The sequence below is a fragment of the Oncorhynchus kisutch genome, linkage group LG18 (assembly GCF_002021735.2).
Source record: "Oncorhynchus kisutch isolate 150728-3 linkage group LG18, Okis_V2, whole genome shotgun sequence".
In the NCBI taxonomy this organism is placed as follows: Eukaryota; Metazoa; Chordata; class Actinopteri; order Salmoniformes; family Salmonidae; genus Oncorhynchus; species Oncorhynchus kisutch.
The window spans coordinates 33,909,497-33,919,551 of record NC_034191.2 but is presented as its reverse complement, the minus strand read 5'-3'; the positions used below and the strand labels follow the sequence as shown (position 1 = coordinate 33,919,551).

At 49.3% G+C, this 10,055-nt stretch overlaps 1 protein-coding gene across 1 annotated transcript in view; it reads left to right on the top strand.

Annotated features, from left to right (window-relative positions):
* The first annotated feature begins 2,238 nt into the window (after nucleotides 1-2,238).
* Nucleotides 2,239-10,055, top strand: part of LOC109909064 (schwannomin-interacting protein 1) — a 320,898-nt gene continuing 313,081 nt past the window's right edge. Inside the window, exons 1-2 of the mRNA XM_031795834.1 lie at nucleotides 2,239-2,276; nucleotides 2,529-2,619. Coding sequence (XP_031651694.1) covers nucleotides 2,254-2,276; nucleotides 2,529-2,619 — 114 coding nt within the window. The 5' untranslated portion in view covers nucleotides 2,239-2,253. The remainder of the gene's footprint in view (nucleotides 2,277-2,528; nucleotides 2,620-10,055) is intronic.

Genomic DNA, 10,055 nt, shown 5'->3' with positions numbered 1-10,055 from the left:
TATAGCCTCGTTATTGTTATTTTATTTTATTGTTTTACTTTTATTTTTTTACTTTAGCTTATTCAGTAAATGCTTTCTTAACTCTATTTATTGAACTGCATTATTTGTTATTTTATTTATTTCACCTTTCTTTAACCAGGTAGGCTATTTGAGAACAAGTTCTCATTTGCAACTGCGACCTGGCCAAGATAAAGCAAAGCAGTGTGACACAGACAACAACACAGAGTTACACATGGAGTAAACAATAAACAAGCCAATAACACAATAAACAAGTCAATGACACAATGACACAGTAGAAAAAAGAAAGTCTATATACAGTGTGTGCAAAAGGCATGAGGAGGTAGGCAATAAATAGGCCATATGAGCAAATAATTACAATTTAGCAGAAATAGGGAAATAAAAGTCTCCAACTTCAGCAATTTTTGCAATTTGTTCCAGTCACTGGCATCAGAGAACTGGAAGGAAAGGCGGCCAAATGAGGTGTTAGCTTTGGGGATGATCAGTGAGATAAGGGCTTGTTGGTTAAGGGCTTGTAAGTAAGCATTTCACGGTAAGATCTACACCTGTTGTATTCAGTGAATGTGACAAATACAATTTGATTAGATAATTACTGTGTAAGTCTATGGAAGGGGGTGAGAACCTTGAGCCTCCTAGGTTTTGTATTGAAGTCAATGTACCTAGAGGAGAACAGAAAATAGTTGTCCTCCGGCTACACCATGGTGCTAGAGAGTGCTGTTGAGGCTACCTTCGTTACAAAATAGGGTATTTTAATCAGTTATTCGGTGATCTAAAAAGGATAACTTTTTTAACATGTCATTGTTTTTGTTTTTATGAAATTCACTGAGTAGGATGGTGCACATTTTTTAGAGGCTGATGGTGGTGGTTGTCATACCCACTTTTCTTATCTTCCTCATCAGAGAGGAGCTGTTGTGTCTAGTCCCTGAAGATGCCATGGTTGTGACGGCAGACACACACAAGTCCTTGACTCCAGCTACTGGCTGCTCTGTAACAGATGGACCTTACCTGCTTTTGTCCACTTTGCTTACCTGGTTTAAGTTAGGTAAAACCTAACATAACTGACCTGCCTTGATCAATAAAATCACACTAAGCTACATTTAAAAGGCTAAGCCAAGAAGCTAAACTGATGAGGAATTACATTGTTTCCAAGTTAATGCCACTGATAATAACATATACTTACTGTTGGAGACCCACAGAAAGTCAGTCTACTCAGACCATCTCAAGCCACCTACAAATATATTTATAACTCAACCAAGATAGTTCCTCTCAATGGGAGCTAATTCCTTATAGTGGGTTGAACAAGCAAGGAGGTGGGCAGCGCCAAGCACTAGCTAGCGAGATCCTATTGGCGTTCTGGCATGTGTTAGAATATTTCTGTGAAGTGTGTGTGTGTGTGTAAGAACTCAATTCGCCCTTGCCGCCCTTGTAAACAACGCCATTTTAAAACTTTGCAAAGGGCAACGTCTACAAAACTCAGTGCAACCTGTTTCGTAATATATTTTTGGGGAACAGAAAACTATTCAGTTCGGGCTTTTCTTCATTGAGAAAATCAGCAGAAGGTGTTTCCAGTACCCTCCCGCGCCATACTCTCCCACTGCCGGAGATTCCAACCGGATGCTTCAGATTTATACATCCGGTGAAACATCTGGCTCCTTGTTCTATCTGTGCCGCTATTTATTGGGTTGGGCACTGTCATACATTACACAATATACTGCAGCGTTTTGCTGTCATTACATTGACAAAATGTAATCATCAATGTGCTTTGATTTTCATGAGGACTTTTCGGAAGAAAAACAATAAAGGCCACAAACAAGGACACCTCAGACAAGCCTAAAGCTTCATCAGTATTCTATTGTCAAATAAATACATGGTATTCAATCTATGTGCCCAGCATATTCATCTCCCATGTCTGACTCCATGACTCGCGACTGAAGGTCCACTGGCGGCACATGAGGATTGTACATTCCTTCCCGGTTAGCCGTAAGTGAGATAATATATATTTTCCCGCCATGCTTTGCAGAGAGAGCTAACAAACTGGTGATTTATGTTGATTACATGACTAAATTACTCCCCCTTTGCCGCGACACACATGCAGTATATAACCTACCATACACGACCCTAACATCTTATTGGATGAGAGAACAATTCCCAAGTCGCCTCTTTCTGACAGTGGGGCTACTCTACTCTCTGCACTCTGCGCTGCTGTCTCTCTAACTGACCGTGGCATAGCCAGCTATGTTGAGGACCGGCAATTATCGGTTAGTCAATCATAATATAGGCTGTTGATGCGTCATGCATGTGTGATAAGTGACGTATTCTGTTTCAATTTAGTTTGAGTCATGGAATCCTACATCAAGCTCTAGCGAGCAGAACAAGCTCTAGGTTTTTGCCTGCACCTATACGGAGAGACTTACTATAGTCAGCTGCTTCTCACTCCGAGACATCTCTATTTTACAGTGAACATTTGGACATTAGGCTAATTGGCATAACTTTTGCTTGTGTCATTCCAGGAACATGTATCAAGGGGAAGGCACGGGGCTGCGTGGCGGGAGTCTGGCTGGCGCGCGGGAAAGGAAGCGTTTTGCCCTGTGCATCAACCAGGTAGGCTACACATCAGTATCCAGCAGTCACGTTGCTGTTTCAAATGCATTTACGTCGATCGTTTAAAAATGACATTGTAGCCTATGCGTTAATGACTTATGCCATGTTTACGATTATTCTGTAACCTACCTATGGTAGTTCTATAATTTTGAAATGCATTTTTGTTAATTATTGTTCTGGGTCGTTTTGTGTGTATGGGCTTCCGTTGGCTGATTTCAGGTGGTTTGAGCATTGCTGGGATTGATAATGTGTTAAGAGTCTCTGGGCACACAGAAAAGCCTTCCACTACTAGAACACAATTTTAGTCTCCTTCAACAGCTGTCTACTGTGCAAAAGGTAGCCTACAGTGAAGCTGAAAGTCTTCCAATCTAGCACTCAGTTGCACCAAGTTACAAAAACCCAACATTCTCAATTAAGGCTGGGAGCTGTTCTTTCAGCACCATGGATAGCGAAGCCCCGTGTCTGTAGTCTCTCTCATTCTCTCTCGCACTCATACTTTCACTGTCTTCCAACTGTCATTTAATGAACTGTCTACCAGCCAATTCAAATAATACAGTAGACTGAATCAATTCCGTGTGTCATTCATCGTTGATTTCGAGTCGTGTGCTGGCACTTTTCTCCGTCTGCCAGCCGCAGCTGTAAAAAGGTCTCATTAAAATCCTGTCCACCAACCTCCACACTCCAAACAACATGTTTCAGTCGAGAAAAGGCAAATGCAGACGACCTCTAACTCCTTAATTAAATCTCTGAATAGAATCTGATTCATTTAGTGCATCTAAAGAGATAACCTAGGCCTATTTGTGCAAAGGTGTTACATGAGGGTGACCAGCAGAGTTTCACCACTTTTGGTTCATGGGAGAGAAGGCACATTTGATTTTCTATTGAAAATGATCCTGGTGATTAGCCCCAAAATAATGGGAACAGCTCTTGCCTAAACAAGTCTATATGCTGCGCAGGAATAATAGTCACAAGACTCACACCAAAGTTGACAGTCTGACTGACACACAGCGGAAGAAACAACTTTCAATGCTTGATCTATTTGTCGGTGTGTGTCAGTGCGTGTGTGTCCGTGCGTATGTCCGTGCATGTGTGTGTCGTGCGTGTGTGTGTATGTCCGTGTGCGTGTGTCAGCCTACAACAAATCCACCTGGCCGCGCGCAGCTCGTGAATATGTAATGCCAATGATATAGTGCAGCGCTTTATTAGGCTTGGGGGATTATTGAGAACGAACGCCTGAAAGCACAGCCCAATCCCGTATCTTCTAACGCTGTGCTATGTTATACTCACGCTGTCAGTGTGGTGATCACATGCTGTGCTTTTCGTCCCTGTTCACTTTGTTAGTTTTCAGATATATAGGCTACTTGGTTGTTCACAACTCTCATTCTAGATCAATGATGTTTTTTTGTAGCCTTCTTACACTCCTGCAGGATAGCATAGTGGGCTATAGGAACTCCTAACATTGTACATTGTAACATTGTAACATTGAGTATGGTACCTCTGTATCTGACAGAGAATTATGTGAGGTGTGGCAGTGGGGAGGGTGAAGGTTATCGCGGTGTCTTGTGTTGTATAGATGGATTTCAGAATGAACCTGGAAGAATCCTTTGAAGGGTGTAGGTAGAGCACTGGTCCACTAAATCCCATTGAACATGTAGTTAGTGAGTTTACAGGATTAATGAAATCCTGCCTAGTGGAGTTGGTATGGTAGTGACATCTACTGTAAAAGCCTATAATGTGTGAAGGAGGGGGTCATATTTCAGAAGTACATTATCGTCTCTGTTTCCCCGTGGGACTCCACTCTGCTGAGTGCAGTCTGTGTTACCGCGTGGGACTCCACTCTGCTGAGTGCAGTCTGTGTTACCGCGTGGGACTCCACTCTGCTGAGTGCAGTCTGTGTTACCGCGTGGGACTCCACTCTGCTGAGTGCAGTCTGTGTTACCGCGTGGGACTCCACTCTGCTGAGTGCAGTCTGTGTTACCGCGTGGGACTCCACTCTGCTGAGTGCAGTCTGTGTTACCGCGTGGGACTCCACTCTGCTGAGTGCAGTCTGTGTTACCGCGTGGGACTCCACTCTGCTGAGTGCAGTCTGTGTTACCGCGTGGGACTCCACTCTGCTGAGTGCAGTCTGTGTTACCGCGTGGGACTCCACTCTGCTGAGTGCAGTCTGTGTTACCGCGTGGGACTCCACTCTGCTGAGTGCAGTCTGTGTTACCGCGTGGGACTCCACTCTGCTGAGTGCAGTCTGTGTTACCGCGTGGGATTCCACTCTGCTGAGTGCAGTCTGTGCTACCGCGTGGGACTCCACTCTGCTGAGTGCAGTCTGTGTTACCGCGTGGGACTCCACTCTGCTGAGTGCAGTCTGTGTTACCGCGTGGGACTCCACTCTGCTGAGTGCAGTCTGTGTTACCGCGTGGGACTCCACTCTGCTGAGTGCAGTCTGTGTTACCGCGTGGGACTCCACTCTGCTGAGTGCAGTCTGTGTTACCGCGTGGGACTCCACTCTGCTGAGTGCAGTCTGTGTTACCGCGTGGGACTCCACTCTGCTGAGTGCAGTCTGTGTTACCGCGTGGGACTCCACTCTGCTGAATGCAGTCTGTGTTACCGCGTGGGATTCCACTCTGCTGAGTGCAGTCTGTGCTACCGCGTGGGACTCCACTCTGCTGAGTGCAGTCTGTGTTACCGTGTGGGATTCCACTCTGCTGAGTGCAGTCTGTGTTACCGCGTGGGACTCCACTCTGCTGAGTAACGTCTCCGGTTCCCCGTTGGACTCCACTCTGTTGAGTAACGTCTCCATTCCCTTTAGGACTCCACTCTGCTGAGTAACGTCTCCATTTCCCTGTAGGACTCCACTCTGTTGAGTAACATCTCCATTTCCCTATAGGACTCCACTCTGCTGAGTAACGTCTCCATTTTCCTGTAGGACTCCACTCTGCTGAGTAACGTCTCCATTTCCCTGTAGGACTCCACTCTGCTGAGTAACGTCTCCATTTCCCTGTAGGACTCCACTCTGCTGAGTGCAGTCTGTGTTACCGCGTGGGACTCCACTCTGCTGAGTGCAGTCTGTGTTACCGCGTGGGATTCCACTCTGCTAAGTGCAGTCTGTGCTACCGCGTGGGACTCCACTCTGCTGAGTGCAGTCTGTGTTACCGCGTGGGACTCCACTCTGCTGAGTGCAGTCTGTGTTACCGCGTGGGACTCCACTCTGCTGAGTGCAGTCTGTGTTACCGCGTGGGACTCCACTCTGCTGAGTGCAGTCTGTGTTACCGCGTGGGACTCCACTCTGCTGAGTGCAGTCTGTGTTACCGTGTGGGACTCCACTCTGCTGAGTGCAGTCTGTGTTAACGTGTGGGACTCCACTCTGCTGAGTGCAGTCTGTGTTACCGCGTGGGACTCCACTCTGCTGAGTGCAGTCTGTGTTACCGCATGGGACTCCACTCTGCTGAGTGCAGTCTGTGTTACCGCGTGGGACTCCACTCTACTGAGTGCAGTCTGTGTTACCGCGTGGGACTCCACTCTGCTGAGTGCAATCTGTGTTACCGCGTGGGACTCCACTCTGCTGAGTGCAGTCTGTGTTACCGCGTGGGACTCCACTCTGCTGAGTGCAGTCTGTGTTACCGCGTGGGATTCCACTCTGCTGAGTGCAGTCTGTGCTACCGCGTGGGACTCCACTCTGCTGAGTGCAGTCTGTGTTACCGCGTGGGACTCCACTCTGCTGAGTGCAGTCTGTGTTACCGCGTGGGACTCCACTCTGCTGAGTGCAGTCTGTGTTACCGCGTGGGACTCCACTCTGCTGAGTGCAGTCTGTGTTACCACGTGGGACTCCACTCTGCTGAGTGCAGTCTGTGTTACCGCGTGGGACTCCACTCTGCTGAGTGCAGTCTGTGTTACCGCGTGGGACTCCACTCTGCTGAGTGCAGTCTGTGTTACCGCGTGGGACTCCACTCTGCTGAGTGCAGTCTGTGCTACCGCGTGGGACTCCACTCTGCTGAGTGCAGTCTGTGTTACCGCGTGGGACTCCACTCTGCTGAGTGCAGTCTGTGTTACCGCGTGGGACTCCACTCTGCTGAGTGCAGTCTGTGTTACCGCGTGGGACTCCACTCTGCTGAGTGCAGTCTGTGTTACCGCGTGGGACTCCACTCTGCTGAGTGCAGTCTGTGTTACCGCGTGGGACTCCACTCTGCTGAGTGCAGTCTGTGTTACCGCGTGGGACTCCACTCTGCTGAGTGCAGTCTGTGCTACCGCTTGGGACTCCACTCTGCTGAGTGCAGTCTGTGTTACCGCGTGGGACTCCACTCTGCTGAGTGCAGTCTGTGTTACCGCGTGGGACTCCACTCTGCTGAGTGCAGTCTGTGTTACCGCGTGGGACTCCACTCTGCTGAGTGCAGTCTGTGTTACCGCGTGGGACTCCACTCTGCTGAGTGCAGTCTGTGTTACCGCGTGGGACTCCACTCTGCTGAGTGCAGTCTGTGTTACCGCGTGGGACTCCACTCTGCTGAGTGCAGTCTGTGTTACCGCATGGGACTCCACTCTGCTGAGTGCAGTCTGTGTTACCGCGTGGGATTCCACTCTGCTGAGTGCAGTCTGTGCTACCGCGTGGGACTCCACTCTGCTGAGTGCAGTCTGTGTTACCGTGTGGGATTCCACTCTGCTGAGTGCAGTCTGTGTTACCGCGTGGGACTCCACTCTGCTGAGTAACGTCTCCGGTTCCCCGTTGGACTCCACTCTGTTGAGTAACGTCTCCATTTCCCTGTAGGACTCCACTCTGTTGAGTAACATCTCCATTTCCCTGTAGGACTCCACTCTGTTGAGTAACGTCTCCATTTCCCCGTTGGACTCCACTCTGCTGAGTAACGTCTCCATTTCCCTGTAGGACTCCACTCTGCTGAGTAACGTCTCCATTTCCCTGTAGGACTCCACTCTGCTGAGTAACGTCTCCATTTCCCTGTAGGACTCCACTCTGCTGAGTGCAGTCTGTGTTACCGCGTGGGACTCCACTCTGCTGAGTGCAGTCTGTGTTACCGCGTGGGATTCCACTCTGCTGAGTGCAGTCTGTGCTACCGCGTGGGACTCCACTCTGCTGAGTGCAGTCTGTGTTACCGTGTGGGATTCCACTCTGCTGAGTGCAGTCTGTGTTACCGCGTGGGACTCCACTCTGCTGAGTAACATCTCCGGTTCCCCGTTGGACTCCACTCTGCTGAGTAACGTCTCCGGTTCCCCGTTGGACTCCACTCTGTTGAGTAACGTCTCCATTCCCTGTAGGACTCCACTCTGCTGAGTAACGTCTCCATTTCCCCGTTGGACTCCACTCTGTTGAGTAACATCTCCATTTCCCTATAGGACTCCACTCTGCTGAGTAACGTCTCCATTTTCCTGTAGGACTCCACTCTGCTGAGTAACGTCTCCATTTCCCTGTAGGACTCCACTTTGCTGAGTAACGTCTCCATTTCCCTGTAGGACTCCACTCTGCTGAGTAACGTCTCCATTTTCCTGTAGGACTCCACTCTGCTGAGTAACGTCTCCATTTCCCTGTAGGACTCCACTCTGCTGAGTAACGTCTCCATTTCCCTGTAGGACTCCACTCTGCTGAGTGCAGTCTGTGTTACCGCGTGGGACTCCACTCTGCTGAGTGCAGTCTGTGTTACCGCGTGGGATTCCACTCTGCTAAGTGCAGTCTGTGCTACCGCGTGGGACTCCACTCTGCTGAGTGCAGTCTGTGTTACCGCGTGGGACTCCACTCTGCTGAGTGCAGTCTGTGTTACCGCGTGGGACTCCACTCTGCTGAGTGCAGTCTGTGTTACCGCGTGGGATTCCACTCTGCTGAGTGCAGTCTGTGCTACCGCGTGGGACTCCACTCTGCTGAGTGCAGTCTGTGTTACCGTGTGGGATTCCACTCTGCTGAGTGCAGTCTGTGTTACCGCGTGGGACTCCACTCTGCTGAGTAACGTCTCCGGTTCCCCGTTGGACTCCACTCTGTTGAGTAACGTCTCCATTTCCCTGTAGGACTCCACTCTGTTGAGTAACGTCTCCATTTCCCTGTGGGACTCCACTCTGCTGAGCAACGTCTCCATTTCCCTGTGGGACTCCACTCTGCTGAGTAACGTCTCCATTTCCCTGTGGGACTCCACTCTGTTGAGTAACGTCTCCATTTCCCTGTGGGACTCCACTCTGCTGAGTAACGTCTCCATTTCCCTGTGGGTCTCCACTCTGCTGAGTAACGTCTCCATTCCCTATAGGACTCCACTCTGCTGAGTAACGTCTCCATTTCCCTGTGGGACTCCACTCTGCTGACTGCCGTCTGCACCAGCTGAAGTGCTTCAGGGTTGAGTCTTAATAACCCGTCAGCGGACAGCAAACACATCCCTCTCCTCTCCCCTCCGCCTGCCTGCTGCACCTTGTCATCTGACTTGGGAATGTGTTGCTCCCTGTGTGTATCTCTATGTGTGTGTGTGTGTTTGTTCGCTCCGCTACATTGACTGAGCGGGTTATTCTCTTAATAACATGTGTAACAACGTTTCTCGAATGGCAGGCAGATGACTGAAGTGTGTTCTCAGACTCTCAGACTGATGAAGTTGAGCTCAGTGGAGCATTCAGTCATCACACGCACACACACACACACACCTTCCACCAGTCTTTTCCCAGCCCTTCTGGCAATGCAGCGGCTCACTCACGTTCCATTCCGTACGCGCGCGCACACACACACACACACACACACACACACACCTTCCGCCAGTCTTTCCCCAGCACTTCTGGAAATGCAGTGCTCACTCACGTTCCATTTCATTAGCATATTGTGGAAGACTGTTTTGGGCTAAATGACTGAGCTCAGTCTTTGATCACTGTGAGAGCCAGGCTCTCCACTGTGTGAAACCATGCAGGTCTGCCCTTCCTCTCTCTCTCACCATATGTTTACCAAGGCAGCTCTCCACTGGCTAATGGCACCAGGGGAATAGTCCCAACCGCTCCATTTTGCATTTTGATAGACCATATGATAATTTTCTCACTCTCGCATTTTCCATCACCCCAGCCATCCCTCTTCCTCTCCATTCCCTCTTCCCTTTCTCCCAGGTTCTCACTCCCCTTTTCTGCTCCTTCCCTCCCAATCACTCCTCATCAGCTCTTCCATCTCCGTCCTCCCCTAACACCCCATTCTCATGCATCCAGCCTGGATATGTGTGTGACTTTGTCAGTGTTTGTGTGTGGCTATGTGTGTGTTGTCTGTGTACATTTATATGTGTGTGTGTGTGTGTGTTCGTGTGTGTGTGTTTGTGTGTGTGTGTGTGTGTGTGTGTGCGTGCGTGAGTGCGTACGTACGTGCGTATGTGTGTATTTATTGATCAAAATGTACGTTTTAAGGGGCCGATCAGGATTGGGGTCTTATCCACTTTTCTTTCCTTACTCCCCAGAGAGGAGTTGTTGTGTCTAGTCCCTGAAGATGT